The following is a 19,211-nucleotide window of genomic DNA, read 5'->3' on the forward strand; positions in this document are numbered from 1 at the left end:
TTGCTTAATTTCTTTTGTAACTTGATATTTGTAAGTTAATATTTTTTTCTTTAGGTTTGTGTACTTGCACAGAAAATAAATCTATTCCAAGTTCCATAGAATTAATATTCAAGAAATATATTAAGATTAATATTCTTTTAAAGAAAGACACTCATAAAAGGAACAACAATTGTTCAAAAAGCCATATTTTAACATAAGAAATATAACATGAGATGGATGATAAGGATGATGATGATGATGATGATGATGATGATGATGATGATGATGATGATGATGATGATGATGATGATCAAACTATAGAAATTAGAGGTTTGTTAAGAACACAAGATTAAAAGTATATTTCACTTTATTAGCTTAAGAAAATCTCTCAAAACTTAAGCTCTCAATCTCTCTTTCTCTCAAACCTAATAAATTGTGTCACAACTCAACACATCCTTATATACTACTTTGCTAATCCTAATCCTAGTAGGAAGCACTCATATTTAGATATCTCCTAAATATACTTGATCATTATCTCTTGTAAATACAACTCTCCTAGGATTAGGACTAACTTCCAACTCAAGCTTCCTTCAAGCTTATCCCAACAATCTCCTCCTTAAGCTTGAAAGCTATTTCTGTCAAATCCTAAACTCCCATGAGTCTTCTCATTTCTCTGAACTTATTATTGTCTAAAGCTTTGGTGAGTATGTCTGCTCTTTGCTCAGTTCCTGGAACATGTTCCACTTCAATTTGGCCACTCTCAACCCTTTCTCTAATGAAGTGATAACGCCTATGTATATGTTTGCTCCTCCCATGGAAAACAGGGTTCTTGGTGAGAGCAATTGCCGATTGATTATCGATCCGGATAGTAACTTTCTCTTCTGCAGCTCCGGTGATCTCTACCATCAAATCCTGCAACCAAACAGCTTGCTTTGCTGCTTCAGTCCCAGCCATGAACTCTGCTTCACAGGAGGATAGAGTCACTACGTCCTATTTCTGCAAACACCAAGTGATAGGACCCTCTCCAAGATAAAATATATGTCCCGAGGTGCTCCTACCATCATCTGCATCAATGTTATGGCTACTGTCACTGTACCCTATTAGTCAAGGCACCTTCATTCTCCCATAGGATAATCCAAGAGTAGTAGTTCCACTTAGATATCTTAAAAACTGTTTCATAGCTGCTCCATGCGACTCCCTTGGACTCTGCATATATCGACTAAGAATTTCAACACAATAGGAAAAATCTGGTCTGGTATGCAACAAATATCGTAAACAACCAACATTCTTCCTATAATTAGTTGCATTGATTTCCTTCTCATTCTCTGCTTTCGACAATTTCAGCTCTGGTTCCATCGGTATAAGCACCGAATTGCATTTTGACATTCCTGTTTCCTCTAATATCCTCTGAGCGTAACGAGCTTGGCTTAATGTGATACCACCTTGATGTTGATCCACTTGCATACCAAGTTAGTAAGTCAGTCTTCCAAGGTCACTCATTTCAAATTTAGAAGACATCTCCTCCTTAAATTTGTTAATAACTACCAAGCTTGTTCATGAAATAAAAAGATCATCAACATAAACATCAATAATTAGAAGATCAGTGCCAATGTTTTTTCGATAGACAGAGGGCTCCTTCGAGCACTTAATGAACCGCAGCTCCTGAAGAATGTGATTCAACTTGTTATTTCAAGCTCTAGGCGCTTGTCTCAAACCATACAAAGCTTTGTTGAGCTTATACACCTTCCCTTCATTTCCTTTTTGATCAAATCCCCCAGGTTGAGAAACATACACAGTCTCCTTAATCTCACCGTGTAGAAAGACAGTTTTGACATCAAGATGGTGAATCTCCCAACCATTAGATGCCGCAAGATTTATGAGTAGCCTTATGGTTTCTATCCTAGCAACCGGAGCAAAGACTTCTTCAAAATCAACACCATATTTCTGAACATAACCTTTAGCAACTAGTCGAGCTTTATATTTATTGATACTGCCATCAGAATTTCTCTTCAACTTAAACACCCACTTTAGGCCAATTGGTTTTGCTCCTATAGGTAAGTCAACAAGATCCCATGTCCTGAGCTTCTCGATCGAGCCTATTTGCTCCTCACATGCCCGTGTCCACTCCTTAGACACTCTTGCTTCATCAAAATTTCTAGGCTCATTGTTGAGACTAAGCAAGAAAAATTCCCCTTCTTCTTCTGCAAGCAAGATATAGTCTTCTAGGTACTTAAGCTTAACACTCTGTCGTGTTGATCTCTGTAGCTCTGGAGCTGGTGATCCCGCAGAAGAATTTCCAATTTCTGCAGCAGTTTCGTGTGACTTGTGCTTTATATCTTCCTTCTGAGTTGCTTCAACCATGATCTCTGGATGTTCATCACCTGCAATCTCGCTTAAAGACTCTTCATCAATATCCTGATCTGCACTAGTATTTTCATCATATTCCCGAAGACCGTGCTTCCCGAAGACATTGAAACTAATCTTAAAACTCTCATTACCATTCTCTGTTTCGATATTTTTCAACCAATTCCATCCTTTTGATTCATCGAACACAACAGCACGGCTCACTATGATTCTGTTTGACAGAGGATCCAACAGTCGATATGCCTTAGAACTCGGTTCTGTTCTTAGATGAACAAGTACCCGTGTTCTGTCATCTAGCTTTTTCAGGTTTGGTTTCTCCATCTTGGCATAACCGATGCACCCAAAAATCTTAATGTGCTCAACAGTAGGTCTCTTCTCCCGGAAAAACTCATATGGTGTCACATCTTTCAAGGCTCTTGTTACTACTCTGTTTAGTAAGTAGGTAGAATGTCTTAGAGCTTCTCCCCAAAGATAGTTAGGCATATTCATATGTTTCAAGATACTTCTACTCATTTCCATCAGGGTCCTGTTGTGTCTCTCCACTACTCCATTCTGTTGTGTAGTGTATGGTGTAGTCAAGTGTCTCTTTATGCCAGCATTGTCACAGAAGGAATTAAACTCATTTGATACAAACTCTCCTACTCTGTCTATTTTGAAAGTTTGTATTTCTTCAGCAATTTATTTTTCAATCATAACCTTAAACTTCTGGAACTTATGAAACGCTTCTCCCTTCTCTTTTAGTAGCATAGTCCACATGTAGCGAGAGAAGTCATGAATGATCACAAAGACATATCTATTCCCAGCAGGTGTACTTGGTGTAATAGGACCACAAAGATCTCCATGTAGGAGCTCTAGCCTCTTCTTAGCTCTAAAACTGGTTGCTTGAGGAAACACACGTCTTCTTTGCTTGCCAAGCAGACACGAACTGCAAATTTATTTTACATGAGCAAGTTTTGGAGCTCCTAGAACCAATCCTTTTCCCAGCATTGATGTTAACTTGGCATAGTTGATATATCCCAGCCTCGCATGCCACCTACTTCACTAGCTTATCTCTGCAAGATTTAGACAAGTATTGTCCTACAACCCCATATGGACCTTGTACAACCAGTTTCTAGACTTCTCTGTCTTCACAAGTAAGTTCCCTTCTTCATCCTTCATAGTTAGATAATTTCCTCTAAACCGTATGTCAAGACCTGCTTCAGTGGCCTGACCAAGACTTATGATATTGCTTTTCAGGTCAGGAATGTAGTAAACGTCGGTCATTATTCTCAGTTTTCTGTTCTGATCAATAAAGGCGATGGTTCCCTTTCCTTTGATATCAATTCGCGAGTTGTCTCCAATGCGTGCTTTTCCGGTTACAGAACCATCAAGCTTGCTAAAATACCGCTTATCCCCAGTCATATGGTTACTCGCACCATTGTCGAGATACCATATGTTATCTCTAGTTGTACTTGTTTCAAACATACTTGGTACAACCAATTTCTCATTCAAGTAAACCAGTTCATGCAACAAGAGCTCGTCTGCATCCTCTGTATCTTTATTATTATTACTTTATTCTGTTTCTACAGCTTCAACAATAGATCTGGACATTGTGAAGCAAAGTGACCGGTTTGGTCACAACGAAAACATGTGATCTGTGAGAGGTTTCTATCTCTGTAGCGACCTCTGTAGAATGATCTACCTCTGCGGCCTCTTTCTCTGTAACTTCCAGTTTCACCATTGTAGTCTCGGTAATATTGATTTGTTTGTGACTTTGCATTAGCATACATCAATTTACGCTGGTCGTCTTGAGTATCCTCTTCCTCAAGGATACGCTCATCATAAGCTTTCAAACGTCCAACGATATCTTCAAAACTGATGGTATTCAAGTCTAAAACTTGTTCTAGAGAAGCGACTATGTGAATAAATTTCCTTCGAGGAAGACTGTTAAGAAACTTTTTAATAATCTTTGATTCCTCTATATTAACTCCTAAAGCGGCTGACTTAGATGAGATCGTAGCTAGTTTACCAGAAAAATCATAAAACAACCAGCCCCGTTTTTTTTAAAAATAAGTACAATACATAATTAAGCATCTCATACTACTTAATTAAACCACCCAAACCACAATTCCTCATTAAACCGATAACAACCAATATGCACAGCGAAAACATACCAACATACAGAACCAACACATCATCAATGCAATAACATTCCTAAGCATTCTATCCATCAACCTAGCATAACTCTATCCAAGGTTCCAACATAAACAATATAACCAAGTCCAACAACACACAACCGAGACCCTAGATCATCCTCCTCCTCATCGCCATGATTCCACACTACACAATACCTGCACCACAAACACAATGAGATGCGTGAGTATTACCAGAAATACCCAGTGAGACGATCCTCCCATCTACGAGCTATACACACAAGCAAATCAAGAGTACAACCACAAATAAAACATAACAAACCAGACATTGAACAGAACATCCAATAACACATTCATCACACCTACACAACTTCACACAAAACAAGTTATACAACCCAATCGCTTAGATAAGCTCATGGTCACGCACTCACCTTATCAAACTGATTATAACAATGAATATAACCAGTTGAGACTCTCCTAACGTCTGAAACAGCCCAGCAATTCCCTACAACAAGCCACACAACCAAAAACGACTTATAGCGAAACTGGACAGAAACATTAGAAAAGAACGGTCTTAAAGACGAAACCCTAAAATAAAAACCAACCGTTAACTATCAAATCCCTCCGGTGAAAAGCTAGTCCGAGACGTCACGAAGCATCCCACAAAATCTCGTGCCGATCAGAAACCAGACGAGACCACGATCTCAGTTATAATCCCCGATAGTTCCAACTCGCGTCTGAGAAAACGTGTCTCCCTAAACTGCACATAACTCATCGAGTTTAAATCCAAATCCACTTCTGTAAAAAGGAGAACGACGATGAAAGGCTTGAGAATAAAACTACCAAATTTCGTTACCTTTGACAACGATTTGATATATCGAAACTGTTTCTTCCCAAACCCTAACGATTCTGCTCCTTCTCCTTTAATCTCCTTCACACCACAATAGGCTCTCTCCTCTCTCTATATCTCTTTCTTCCTCTCAACACAAGTATTGAATAGCAGCCACGACCAAATAGAGAGAAAAGGCGTTCATATAATTATAAATACATCACTTAGGGTTTCCCAAAATTGGCTCTAAACCGGGTGAACTTAAACCAAACCGTGCAATTTCATGATTTCACATAAATTGATCGGTTCTTCCACTTTTCTTTGGGACACGGATGTTACAATTCTCCCCCTCTAACAAAAGATTCGTCCTCGAATCTGAGAACATTGTCCCTCCACCAAGGACCTCCGTGCAACCATCACTACGGCCCGCACATTCCCCGACCGGACTGAATACCGTCAGTAAAGGTTTTCCGTGCAACTGTCGCAACAGCCCGCACATCCATATGACCCAACGGTCCACATAACCCTGGCCCCACTAGTCAAGACAACCCAAAACACGAGATCAATCCCGACCTCCGAGGTCTACATCCAGTCACTACGCTCATAACCACGTTCTAGACATTGTTTGCTCTCTCACTCATACATTCTTAGGTCGCAACCTTCGAACTGCACCGCCTGCACTCTCAGACCGTCGTCCTCGAGCCATACCGTCTCACTCTCGGATCGTCACCCTCAAGATCTCGGTACTAGGGGAACTACTCATCCCCTCCGGGGAACTAATCATCCCCTATGAGAACTAATCATCTCCTCTGCCGCCCTCAGGGTCGCAACCCGTCAAGCCCGCGGTGCACCAGGGGAACTAATCATCCCCTCAGGAGAACTAATCATCTCCACAGGAGAACTAATCATCTCCTCTGGAGAACTAATCATCTCCACGTGAGCAAACAAGTCCTAACGTCAATAAGCATCTCCCGACGGGAACTACCTCATGTGATTCACGTAAAACATCGCAATGCTCTACCAATCACCATATTCTCTCACCAGAATATCACCACCACCATGACCACTCTTCAGGCCAACTCAAAACATCTCAACCATTTGGGTGTTTGCACACGCCCTTTCCATAAATAGACAAGTTCTAACTATTCATAGAACTTTCTATTTATTTGCAATCGCACTTTCCGTAAATAGGCAAGCTTTAACTATTCATAAAACTTCTCATTTTTAGAACCCGCACATTTCGTAGCACCCTGACATCACCAATCAAAAATCCATGAGAACTGATCATCTTATCTGTGACCACTCTTCAGGTCAACCTCTAAACATTCCCGCCACTCAAGGCATTCCACATCCCCTTTCCAAAAATAGTCAAGTCCTATCTATTCATAGAACTTTCTATTTATGGAAACTTCCCTTTTCTGGAACTTTTTATTTTTCCTTTGCAACGACACTTTCCATAAACAGCAAAGCTCTATCTCCCTAAACACTTTCCATATTTAGAAACTTTCTATTTATGGAAACTTCCCACTCCTAGAATCACATAATCCCTTAACCCATCCCTCGTCAAAATTTCATAAGAACTAATCATCTTATTAAATCTGCAATAAGGTCATCTCGGTCTGAGCAAAACCTGTTACCACACTCACAGAACCTGCTGGACCTCCAACAACACCAGTAAGCACATCGGCCACACAATGTCTCAGAAGACCGCCACAAACGGGCACACACTAACTCAAAATTCCGCCACAAAGGCCACACAAGCCCCTCCAAGGCACACACCGCTAAAAATTGACAAATTCTAACTTCCATAAAACTTTCCATTTTAAAACTTCCCTCTTTTGGAACTTTCCACTTATAGTAAATTCTATTTCGGGAAACTTCTCTCAACACCACCGCTTCACGAAAATTTCGGACTCCTAACACCACCTCATGTCCTCATCTTGTTAAATAGTGGCACTCCAGCCACTCTAGGCAAAGTAAGTCTCCAACTTAACTTCTTGGAAATCCCTTTCCAACACATCCACTTTCACAAATCACCGCCAACGGTATTTTCCGATACCGGCGTGATCCACCAATTTCCAACAACTTGTCAATAGCCAACTGCACCTCCCGTACAGAAGCTAAAAACACTACACAACTAACAACACATAAACAACTTACAGTGGAATCTCATTGAAGGCTCGAAGAGGATGATACTAGGACTCCATACCACATACAAATTGACTAACTACTCATAATCAATTCCATCACACATCATCATACATCAAACAATAGGAAGATAATTCAACCAATTAAATTCCTAAACCGCTCTAAACCATCCATTTAACCATCCTAAAACCATAAGGGCTCTGATACCAAAATAAAACAACCAGCCCCGTTTTTTTTTAAAATAAGTACAATACATAATTAAGCATCTCATACTATTTAATTAAACCACCCAAACCACAATTCCTCATTAAACTGATAACAACCAATATGCACAGCGAAAACATACCAACATACAAAACCAACACATCATCAATGCAATAACATTCCTAAGCATTCTATCCATCAACCTAGCATAACTCTATCCAAGGTTCCAACATAAACAATATAACCAAGTCCAACAACACACAACCGAGACCCTAGATCATCCTCCTCCTCATCGCCATGATTCCACACTACACAATATCTGCACCACAAACACAATGAGATGCGTGAGTATTACCAGAAATACCCAGTGAGACGATCCTCCCATCTACGAGCTATACACACAAGCAAATCAATAGTACAACCACAAATAAAACATAACAAACCAGACATTGAACAGAACATCCAATAACACATTCATCACACCTACACAACTTCACACAAAACAAGTTATACAACCCAATCGCTTAGATAAGCTCATGGTCACGCACTCACCTTATCAAACTGATTATAACAACGAATATAACCAGTTGAGACTCTCCTAACGTCTGAAACAGCCCAGCAATTCCCTACAACAAGCCACACAACCAAAAACGACTTATAGCGAAACTGGACAGAAACATTAGAAAAGAACAGTCTTAAATACGAAACCCTAAAATAAAAACCAACCGTTAACTATCAAATCCCTCTGGTGAAAAGCTAGTCCGAGACGTCACGAAGCATCCCACAAAATCTCGTGCCGATCAGAAACCAGACGAGACCACGATCTCAGTTATAATCCCCGATGGTTCCAACTCGCGGCTGAGAAAACGTGTCTCACGAAACTGCACATAACTCATCGAGTTTAAATCCAAATCCACTTCTGTAAAAAGGAAAACGACTAGGAAAGGCTTGAGAATAAAACTACCAAATTTCGTTACCTTTGACAACGATTTGATATATCGAAACTGTTTCTTCCCAAACCCTAACGATTCTGCTCCTTCTCCTTTAATCTCCTTCACACCACAATAGGCTCTCTCCTCTCTCTATATCTCTTTCTTCCTCTCAACACAAGTATTGAATAGCAGCCACGACCAAATAGAGAGAAAAGGCGTCCATATAATTATAAATACATCACTTAGGGTTTCCCAAAACTGGCTCTAAACCGGGTGAACTTAAACCAAACCGTGCAATTTCATGATTTCACATAAATTGATCGGTTCTTCCACTTTTCTTTGGGACACGGGTGTTACAAATCATCAATATTCCTTGATTCCTTCATCCTCAAACGCTCAAATTCCGCCATTAGGGTTTGAAGTCTGGCTTCTCGAACTCTCTCTGCTCCAACATGTCTTGAACGTATTGCTTCCCATACCTTCCTTGCTGTATCAAGTTCTCCAACTTGCAGTGTTAGACTTTCAGGTATTGACTGGAACAATAAGGCCATAGCTATATGGTTCTGTTCTGAATCAATTTTACCGGTTTCTGCTTCAATGGCGTCCCAAACTTTGTGTACTCTGAGGGCTATCCGCATCTTCATCGCCCAAACAGTGTAATTGGTTGATGTTAACATCGGACACACAATAGAGGGAGATCCTCCTCTTCCTTCTTTTAGTCGAGGTGTAGCTACGGTGATTTCAGACATGATTCCTTGACGAAGATTTAGGCTCTGATACCAAATATAGAATTTAGAGGTTTGTTAAGAACACAAGATTAAAAGTATATCTCACTTTATTAGTTTAAGAAAATCTCTCAAAACTTAAGCTCTCAATCTCTCTTCCTCTCAAACCTAATAAGTTGTGTCACAACTCAACACGTCCTTATATACTAATTTGCTAATCCTAATCCTAGTAGGAAACATTCATATTTAGATATCTCATAAATATACTTGATCATTATCTCTTGTAAACACAACTCTCCTAGGATTAGGACTAACTTCCAACTCAAGCTTCCTTCAAGCGTATCCCAACACAAACAAGTTGCATCGTGAGAGTGGATGAGGCTCTCGGAAGCTTCAACAAGTGCTCAAAGTGGTTGACATGCTAGATCGTCATCAAACACGAACTTCAACACCTGGACGAACTGCAAAAACAAATATAAAAGGACGTGACTATTGAGTTGAAGGGTCAATTAGGTTAGTATTCTTGCTTTATTATTTAAGAAAAAACATGTGCCTTTTGTAAGGACTAAATTAAGAACTTTACAGCTTAAAAAAGCACAAACTATTATCTATCTATATATACATTTTTCCCATCTTTTACCTATTAAATTGAAAGTTATTTGCATTTACATTGGGAGCTATAATCCTAATTTTGTATTCAAGAGCGACGCCTTCAAAATTTGTTGTTGTTCTTGAGTAGAAGAAATTGAGTAGTAGAAGCCAACAGGTATATCCTCCAACTCAGGATATAAGTTACAAACATTACAATTAAATTTGGCTAAGTTGTGTGACCCAATGCAGTACAATTTCTCTTCAGTCAAAAGTTACATTCGAAGACATGTACGGTAACCCAATCCTGTCTAATACGCTTTACAATCTTTTTGCTACGGTTGGACCGGTTTAAAACTACTTCCACGAACTGTGAGGTGAATTTACAAATAAGCAAAAATAAAGGGACGTATTACAAATAAAGAAAAATGATCGCTAGAAAAAAGACAGAACAGTACAGATGGGTGTGATCGAACAATACCGTCATTCATACCGACAACATATTAAACAAACCTCTGTTTAAGCATCTCCAATCTAAATTTTGTGCTTCAAATCGACGCAACTCTCTTCATCACCCACTGTTTCGAATTTTCCAGTTACTAAGGGGTTTTTATCAGTATGGCTACGACTCGAATGGTGAGGGTTGCGCAAGATGGTTCTGGCGATTACTGCTCTGTTCAAGACGCAATCGACTCGGTGCCTTTAGGTAACACTTGTAGGACTGTGATTCGTCTCTCACCCGGGATTTATCGGCAACCGGTTTACGTGCCCAAGAGGAAAAACTTCATTACCTTTGCCGGAATCTCACCGGAGATCACGGTTTTGACTTGGAACAATACGGCTACGAAGATCGAACATCACCAGGTACTCGTTGCTATATATCTGTACATATCTTGGTGTTTTGATACGGCTCTGATTTGGTTTGATTGTGTTGTTTTTTGGGCAGGCGTCTAGAGTCATTGGGACTGGTACGTTTGGGTGTGGGAGTGTTATTGTTGAAGGTGAAGACTTTATTGCTGAGAACATTACTTTTGAGAACTCTGCTCCTGAGGTATTCAAAATAAAGTCTCTTCCTTTTTACATTTTCAGATTAGAATCAACAGTTGGAGTATGGTTTAATGTTACAACTGATTAGGCTTTAAAAAATGATTACTTTTCTTATGCCGTTACACTTTAATTCGGCTTTAATCATTTCTTATGAAATGTTGTTTGTGTTAAAATTTTATACTAGTAATGGTTTATGAATATAGGGATCAGGACAAGCTGTGGCAATACGAGTCACTGCAGACCGCTGCGCCTTTTATAACTGTCGGTTTCTCGGCTGGCAGGTTTGTTCAGCTGTGTTTTTATTATATAGATTACATCAAATTGTTTGTGTAAGTGTATTGTGGCACTTTTGTCCGATATTGTCTTGCAAATAAAATACTGGAATCTATGTACTTGTGTAGTTTAGATGTGGCTTATAGCTGAATGCAAACTGGGAACTGCAGGATACGTTGTATTTACATCATGGGAAACAGTATTTGAAAGACTGCTACATCGAGGGAAGCGTGGATTTCATATTTGGAAACAGCACCGCACTTTTGGAACACTGCCATATCAACTGCAAATCGCAGGGTTTCATAACAGCACAAAGCCGGAAAACATCTCAGGAATCTACTGGTTATGTATTTTTAAGGTCTGGCTTCACAATGATTTTTACTCACCATCTCGTACAGCTTCTACATTTTTCCAAGGAAACTCAGCTTGTACAAACTTTTTGTTGGCAGATGTGTGATCACTGGAAATGGTCAGAACGGGTATGTGTATCTCGGAAGGCCATGGGGACCATTTGGGAGAGTGATCTTTGCATACACTTACATGGATGCCTGTGTGAGAAATGTAGGTTGGCATAACTGGGGAAACGCAGAGAATGAGAGAAGTGCTTGCTTTTATGAGTACAGGTACATTTCCTGACATCTCTTGACTGTAACAAGTTTTGCCGTAAATAAACAGTTTGTGATGATACTCTTTTGGATATAAAAACCTTAGGTGTTTTGGCCCCGGTAGCTGTTCATCTGGACGTGTTCAGTGGTCGAGAGAACTGATGGATGATGAAGCTGGACACTTTGTGCATCATAGTTTTGTTGATCCAGATCAGGACCGGCCTTGGTTATGCCTGAGAATGGGAGTGAAATTACCTTATTCGGCATAGAGTACTGAATAAATGTTGTAACTACTTCGGCGAGGCGTAGAATAACGAAGGATCATGTACAACCTACTGTGTACCAAGTACCAAAAACTTGGGATTACCTTTTGTCCAACTGAATAAGTTGCACTTAAAAATTAGATCTTCCATAGAATGTAAGATTTGATTCTACTCTTCAGTCTTCATGATTTCTTCTTGGCAAACATGTAATAGGCAACTAAACTAGGTATAGGTTTTGATTATTTTTTTGTGAAGTTATGAATGTGTCAAAATGGGCATTTGGTCTAGTGGTATGATTCTCGCTTAGGGTGCGAGAGGTCCCGAGTTCAATTATCGGAATGCCCCCTATTTTTACCAATTTCTATTTTTCACCACACTACGAACTGACAGTTTTTTCCCGATGAATCAACTTACCGGGTGGGGAATTTCAAATGTTAATAACTATCTCTTGATTTGATTTCAAAAATTTGTATGGGTTTGGTGAAGAACATAAAGCGAAAGATTACCGGAGCTTCCTCACCAGACAATTACATCATGTTCAATCAAATAACACAGAAGTAGACTCGAGTTCTAATTTCAATATTAGATTCTCGGAATCACCATCCACGAAATCGCAATCATAGTCAGAGTAACTCGAGAGAGAGAGAAAAACACTCTAGAGAAGGAAAAGAGACACGAGAACACAACACAGGTTGTTCAGTAAATAGATTTTGGCTGAGCTGGTGAAGAGAGAGAGGCTTCACCTGGTGAGTTTGAAGTATAAGATCAAGATAATGGCGAGGACAAGGACTGTGATAATCGCCCCGATAGTCCATTTGTTCCTATTCATCCTCCTCGTCATCGCTGTCAATATTTTCTTGCTCTTTCCCACGTTATCATCAACTGCATGAAGCGTTTCATGGGCTCGTAGGAGAGACTGTCTCTGGCCGTGCAAATCCTGAAGGATTGAAACACCAATCTCTTCAGTCTCCAACATTGTTCTCCTACTGTCTTTGACTCTGTCTGTGGATCGGCCTAAACGCTCTGTTGACATCATCAATCTTGATCTTTGATCAGCTGAAGCCTAACCCATTTGTTAATCAGTCAGAGAAATCAAAATATGTGTTAAAGAACACGATCAAGATTTGATGTATTGAAGAAATCTCTACGTACCGTCAATGTGTCAGCCCTACCAGCTTCTAGTAACTCATCTCGAGCAGTAGCGTTTAAGTTTCCAGATGTGATTCTCTTCACTTCAGTCTTGAAATTGTTAAGATCGGATTTGTATTCCCTTAATTTGACAAGAAGGCTGGATTTAACATTGGGTGGAAGGCTTCTTGCCTCAAGGTCCATTTTCTTAACCTGAAAATAACAAAGCGACCATCAATCACATTACGGGACTATGGTAAAAGTTTTATATCCCATTAGAGCTATGCAGATCACATACCAATGCTTCTGCTTCCTCAAGCCCAGATTTTATTTCAGATAGCTTCTGCTTCTTTTGTTCTGCAAATTAGTAAGTTGGTGAACAGAAGAGGCGTATAGAACAAAAGCAAACACCGTATTTTTACTTTACAATGCATGAAAGAAACAGAGAGTTGTACTTTGCATCTATTTACTGAAACCTATAGAGAAAAAATTCTGCAGTCTCACTAAAAGCATTTTCATAAGCTATATAACTTGGTTAAGAGAAGACTTATGATATATTCCGTATCCGTACTAATAACAAGTTTCTATTGGTGATCAAATAAACCACAACCTATGAAACTAAAGCAAGCACCATATTCTTTCCTTCCAATTCAAGACGGAAACAGAAACTTGTACAAGTTGGGAATCTAAAAGAAACTTCTACTTATTCATCGTCGTCGCATTCACAAGCTATATAGCGTGGTCATCTGAATATCCTCCTTTAAATTATTTTACCATAGTAAGGAATGAATTTGAAAAGATGTGAATATACACCTCCATATAGAAAAAGCTTGTGCACTCTCTCAAAAGCTAGATAACTAGGTTATCTGAGAGTCCAATCATTATTTAAATACACTCAGTTAAATTCGTTGTTTTTGGGGAAAACTATTGAGATAAATAAGAAAGTGAGGAAGGAGGAGACACTGTACTAGTTGAAGATCTAAAAGAAGCTTTGTATTCTTGATTCAAAGTCACATTCAGAAGCTACATAACTAGAATAAGATAAAATTGAATATACCTCCATCATCAAGGGCATTGGCTGAAGTACACTTCCTAGAGAGATTTGCAGAAATCTCACAGTATTGCCTCTCATATCTTTCGAACACTTGACTCATCGTTCCCAGGAAACACACTACTTGCTAAAAAAAAAAAAAAAACTCTGCAGAAAAATGCAACAAAAAGGTCCTAATGTAATTAAGGCGAAGATCTTCAAAAAACCAATACACCAGAAATTAATATCTCTAAAAACAACCTAATAGACCACCACCATGATATCTATCAATCTACATTTGAGCTAAAATCGTTACAAGTAACATCGAAATTGAAGCGATCACGAGAGAACATGGCCGGAGCAAAAGCGGATGGGTAAACAACACGAAATTGGGGGAATTAGATATATGGAGACTCCACAGGTTGAAGATAATTAGAAGAAAGAGGGAAGGAAAAAAACTAACGAACCTGAATCGATCTGCAGAGAAGAAGATGACGCCGGCGACAACGGAAGAACGTGGATGACGCGGAGATCCCACGAAGACAGACACAATTCTAGACAAAGGCTCTGGAAAAGGGATATCCTTTTTTTTTTTAAACACGAAAAAAGAAATATATTTAAAGGGATCTATTGGAATTGGATTATGAATTTTAGAAGAGTTTAGGTATTTTTTTTTTTTTTTTTAATTATTCAGTTAAAATTTTCCAAATTTCAGTTATTGAAAATGACATTTATATATTATTATTCAAAACAGTTTGTAAAAAATATGTGAAATCTACTGTTTTATTCAAAATATAACAAATTTTTAGAAAAATATTTTAAGAGATTTCAAATATATTTTTAATTGAATTAGAAAACTGTATGGGTAGAGCTAGAATTTGGAGAAATTTCATTCAAAATATGAAATAAGACTAGATTTGTACTTTAGACGGAAACATATGAAATAAGACGCAGAGTCTCTTATTGCATTTATAATCGATCAATCTAACCAATCTATCAATGTACAAGATTCTTTATCACTTTAGTATGACGAATGTGGAAAGCAAGAAATACTTTAGTCTTTTGATGGTGTTCGTGAAGTGGCTACAACAACAGTATTAAAAGCACTCTCGGAAACAAAAGAATTGATAAATACTTTCCTACCTATAGAAACATCTAGCGGCACAGTTCTAAATTCTGAAACTCCTTCATGGTCTCCACCTACTTTTCATATGTTTAAATGCAATTTTGATGCAGCTTATGATTTCAAACAGTCTTCAAACAACTGGAAGGTGGATAATCCGAAACAATTGTGGAGAAGCTATAGTCTGGGGAGCAGCAAAACTATCTCATTCAGAATCAACATTGGAAGAAGAGGCAAATGCCTTATTATCAGCTTTACAGTTAACTTGGATCTGAGGATATAGTTTGATAGTCTTTGAAGGCGACTGTGAGAATCTGATTAAATTAGTCAATGGTCGTAACCAAAAGCTTCACTCACTAATCTACTCCGAGACATACAGTTATGGTTTACAAAATTTCAATATGCTTCTTGTATTTTCACTAAGAAGAACTGTAATGCAGCTGTTGATTCTCTTGCAAAACTAGCTTGTCAAAATGTTGATTTCTATGTTGAGTCTGTATCAAAGCCACCCTCGCTTGTGGAAGTAATAACTCTGCTTAAATATATATAAATATCTTTGCGTAAAAAAGAGAGTAGATTTATACTCTTGCTAAGCACATATTAAACTTTATTTTACACATTATTTTGTGTGTTTTATTAGGTATCCATGCTTAGCACGAGATGAGTAGTTTTTCTTAAGTAAGGCCAAAATTCAAAAAAGTAACGATTGTGTTATATTTAAATGATTTGAATTATGTTAAATATTTGAAACCTTGTTAAATTTTAAATATTTTGTACATTCGGTAAAATTATTGGTTCAACTAAAAGCTAGAATAAATGGAAGAAAACTTTAAAATTTAAACACCTAATAAGTCAAGCTTTTTTCATTCAGATCTCGAATTACTTTGGTGATTTTTATAATAGACACTCAACCATTGCTCAAATCTTTTAACCTATATAGGATGTTGAACATTCTCTGTTTTTTTCATCGGTTGAGTAATATATTTCTGATTTTATTCTTTGTGTTCTTACTCTACTACTGCTTCTTTTCTGGTGGTTTTCTCCAGTGGTGATTGCATTGAAGAAGTTTCTGGAATCTGAAGTATTGTTGTGTCAGAATCATTCGCTAACCCAGAAAAGATGTCTTAAGTTACTAGTACGAGATATTTCTAAGATAACGTTGATGTTTATTTTTTTTTTCTAAAAATTGCAGCGAAGAACTAGATGATGGCGTATATACGAAGGGAGTTCCGAATCAGAGAGTGAGAATGAGAGTGTTGAGTAAAGTGACATATCCAACAGTGATGAGGATCTTAACAACTTAAAATGCTATGATGATGCATTGTACAATGATGTAATGAAGGAGGAACCACATTCTTCGTCAAGGTGCTTCTATGGCTCAGTAATTGTTGTGAGGATGTTGACACCAATGCTACAGAGTCATTCAAATCCACCATCACCAAAGCAAGTGTAACATCCACGAACCGGAATCCCGGTTTGGGAGGTGCATCGGTTTTCGCAAGACGACTCAAGTTAAACGTTCGTTTTGCTGTGTTTTGGTCTGGAAGAAGCCATTAGGTCGAGTATTTAAAGGGAACTCGACGTGTTTGGCCGCTTTTTGGTCGTTTTCCAAGAGAGAAAAGAAAAGAAAGAACCGTTCTTGAGAGAGTTTGGGATTTCATGCTTATTCCTGAGAGATCTTGCCTGTGGAGTGGAGATCTGTATTTGGGTTCGTGTTAGGAGCTTGATAGGGGTGTTATTCGTTGGTTTTAGGGTCAAAATCTTCTTTGGCAAAGGTGAGTGCATGAGCATGGCTTATCTAACCTTGAGATTTCTCTGATTTTCGTGTTTATGCGTTATGTGTTTGATTCCTTGGCTTGTTAGAATGTTTTTAGGGCACATGGAGCTTTGTGAGGCTTCCTTGTGGCATTGGATCGAGTTTGATGTGTTTAGGAACGAAGATCTGGCGAGAAGCTTCAGGGAAGACGATGCTTGGCATGTGCATCGATCAATGCACTAGGTGCGTCGGTCGATGCAGTGCGAGGATGGCGCGTTAAGACCTAGGAGCATCTGTCGATGCCATGTGCAGGTGTCGATCGATGAAATTAGGGATTTCGCAAAATGTCGAGCATGCATCAGTCGATGCAGTGTTGGTGTCGTTCGATGCAGTCGACTCTTGCATCGATCGATACAGGTGTTGTATCGGTCGATGCAAACCCAGTCAGTATCGGTCGATGCAGTGGTTTGGTGTCGGTCGATGCAGCTTCCTAGTTTGTTTGTTGATTGTTGTTTGATGGTTGGAGTTTCTCAATTGCTTGTGTGTATAGCCCAATAGATGGAGAATTGCCTCACTGAGTGTTTATGACAATACTCATGCATCTCAATTTGTGTTTGTGGTGTAGGTAAAGACAAAGCGCGATCTTGAATCAAGACGATGAACATGAGGATGTTCTAGTGTCTCGTTGATGTGTTCTGGCTTCTGCTAGGTTGCTAGAGTTGAGTCATTAGAATGTTGCTAGGTTGCTGGTTATTTGGTTTTTGACTCTGTTGGATTGAATCATTGGTTATTGGTTTATTGGTTATTGGTTATTGGGTTAATGGTATTGTTTGGTTATTTCTGCTGTTTGGTCTAATTGTGGTTAGGTAGTTAGTATGTATAGGATCACTAGTTTAATAAAAAAAAAAAAAAACGGGTCCGGTCGTTTTAGCAAGAGTGTAATAATTAATTCTTATGCTGGAAAGAATAAGGAAACAATGAATGACATAGATTTTGAGGAATAAGACTATAAGAGATTATTGAAACACCAATGGAGATTTTCAAGATATGCTTTGAAAATCCTTGCATTGAAGAAGAAAGATGCGGATATATGTACAGTATATCATTTTGCACATGGCATATTCGAGGTATATCTAGATGGAGGTGGTAATAGAGTTGAAATACACCAGATAGCTAGATGTTCATGTTCATGTTTTTTTTACAGATATGTGGGAAGAAAACTATGAGACAGTAGTCTAGCATAAGCTTCTAGGAATAAAACCAGAGATCTATTGATTTTTCAGAATACCGCAAAACTAGAATTTTAGAGATTTCCTTTCAGGACTTTCGCAAAAGCTTTTGGGTTTGTGAATACTCTTTACAATGGTTTATCTAAACCTCTTCAACATTTAAATGGTCGCGGTACAGTGAAAGTGAATTACCGATCTTAAAATTAATGCAAGCAATTACTCTATTTCTTTTCAATAACACAACTAATTTTTATATCATAAGTAAAACTAGGTAGTAACCCGTGCTACAGCACGGGACAAATATTTCAAATAAATTTTAAATTCGTAAAATGACTAATAATTATATTTACTTTAGAATGGGAATGCACGTCCCGTCCCGTCCCATCTCCACATGTTCCAACCCATCTTCTCTCGTCTCGTCTCGTCTCATCCCATCTTGTCTCGTCTCATCTCATATCGTCTCGTCTCGTCCCATATCCATCCAATTTTTTTTTGTCTTACGTTCGTTCTCTTTTAAATAATTATCCATTAGACAATGTTTATTAAAAGAGATTGGGTAAAAATTAGATGGGATACCAAATTTCTCGTTGAATATTTTTTTTGTTAGTTAGTTGAAACTATCCAAATAATTATAGTTTTAAAAAAGTATATAATTGTTTTCAAAAATACCAAATTTTCAAAGTGCTCGTTCCAAAGTGGTTAATTAACTGTCGCATAATAAATTCTTATCCAAATTAGTGAAAGCTTGACACTTGAATTTTTCTACCAGTATTTTTTTGATTTTGTACTTTTATCTAAAATTTCTTTCCTTTTTTTAAAAAAAATTGTTCAATATATTGATTTTCACTATTTGAAT

The 19,211-nt window shown here is 38.3% G+C and overlaps 2 protein-coding genes, 1 long non-coding RNA gene and 1 other non-coding gene across 8 annotated transcripts; 2 read left to right on the plus strand and 2 right to left on the minus strand.

Moving 5' to 3' along the window:
- Positions 1 to 8,206: 8,206 nt before the first annotated feature.
- LOC147937940 (uncharacterized) lies at positions 8,207 to 8,788 on the minus strand. The gene is made up of 3 exons (XR_015565810.1): positions 8,634 to 8,788; positions 8,383 to 8,537; positions 8,207 to 8,282 (listed from the first exon to the last, which is right to left on the minus strand). It is a non-coding gene; the product is annotated as an uncharacterized LOC147937940 (long non-coding RNA).
- A 1,529-nt stretch (positions 8,789 to 10,317) lies between these two features.
- Positions 10,318 to 12,226, plus strand: LOC104710760 (pectinesterase 31). 2 transcript variants are annotated; one of them, XM_010427409.3, is made up of 6 exons: positions 10,318 to 10,765; positions 10,848 to 10,952; positions 11,152 to 11,229; positions 11,392 to 11,579; positions 11,671 to 11,844; positions 11,933 to 12,226. In XM_010427409.3, the coding sequence occupies exons 1-6, from the start codon at positions 10,520 to 10,522 to the stop codon at positions 12,093 to 12,095; spliced, it is 954 nt and encodes a 317-aa protein (XP_010425711.1). In that variant the 5' UTR covers positions 10,318 to 10,519; the 3' UTR covers positions 12,096 to 12,226. The 2 variants fall into 2 exon arrangements, with proteins under 2 accessions (XP_010425711.1, XP_087322580.1); XM_087466454.1 differs by having other exon boundaries at positions 10,347 to 10,765; positions 11,355 to 11,579.
- A 136-nt stretch (positions 12,227 to 12,362) lies between these two features.
- TRNAP-AGG (transfer RNA proline (anticodon AGG)) lies at positions 12,363 to 12,434 on the plus strand. Its single transcript has one exon. It is a non-coding gene; the product is annotated as a tRNA-Pro (tRNA).
- A 147-nt stretch (positions 12,435 to 12,581) lies between these two features.
- On the minus strand, positions 12,582 to 14,879 carry LOC104710761 (vesicle transport v-SNARE 13). Of its 4 annotated transcripts, XM_087466455.1 has the most exons (6): positions 14,715 to 14,837; positions 14,509 to 14,550; positions 14,275 to 14,415; positions 13,516 to 13,574; positions 13,242 to 13,430; positions 12,582 to 13,152 (listed from the first exon to the last, which is right to left on the minus strand). In XM_087466455.1, the coding sequence occupies exons 3-6, from the start codon at positions 14,369 to 14,371 to the stop codon at positions 12,829 to 12,831; spliced, it is 669 nt and encodes a 222-aa protein (XP_087322581.1). In that variant the 5' UTR covers positions 14,372 to 14,415; positions 14,509 to 14,550; positions 14,715 to 14,837; the 3' UTR covers positions 12,582 to 12,828. The 4 variants fall into 4 exon arrangements, with proteins under 4 accessions (XP_087322581.1, XP_010425712.1, XP_010425713.1 ...); XM_010427410.3 differs by lacking the exon at positions 14,509 to 14,550 and having other exon boundaries at positions 14,715 to 14,879; XM_010427411.3 differs by lacking the exon at positions 14,509 to 14,550 and having other exon boundaries at positions 14,275 to 14,395; positions 14,715 to 14,835.
- Between the last annotated feature and the right edge of the window lie 4,332 nt (positions 14,880 to 19,211).

This window comes from Camelina sativa, chromosome 9 (genome assembly GCF_030686135.1).
Source record: "Camelina sativa cultivar CO46 ecotype springtype chromosome 9, ASM3068613v1".
Lineage (NCBI taxonomy): Eukaryota > Viridiplantae > Streptophyta > Magnoliopsida > Brassicales > Brassicaceae > Camelina > Camelina sativa.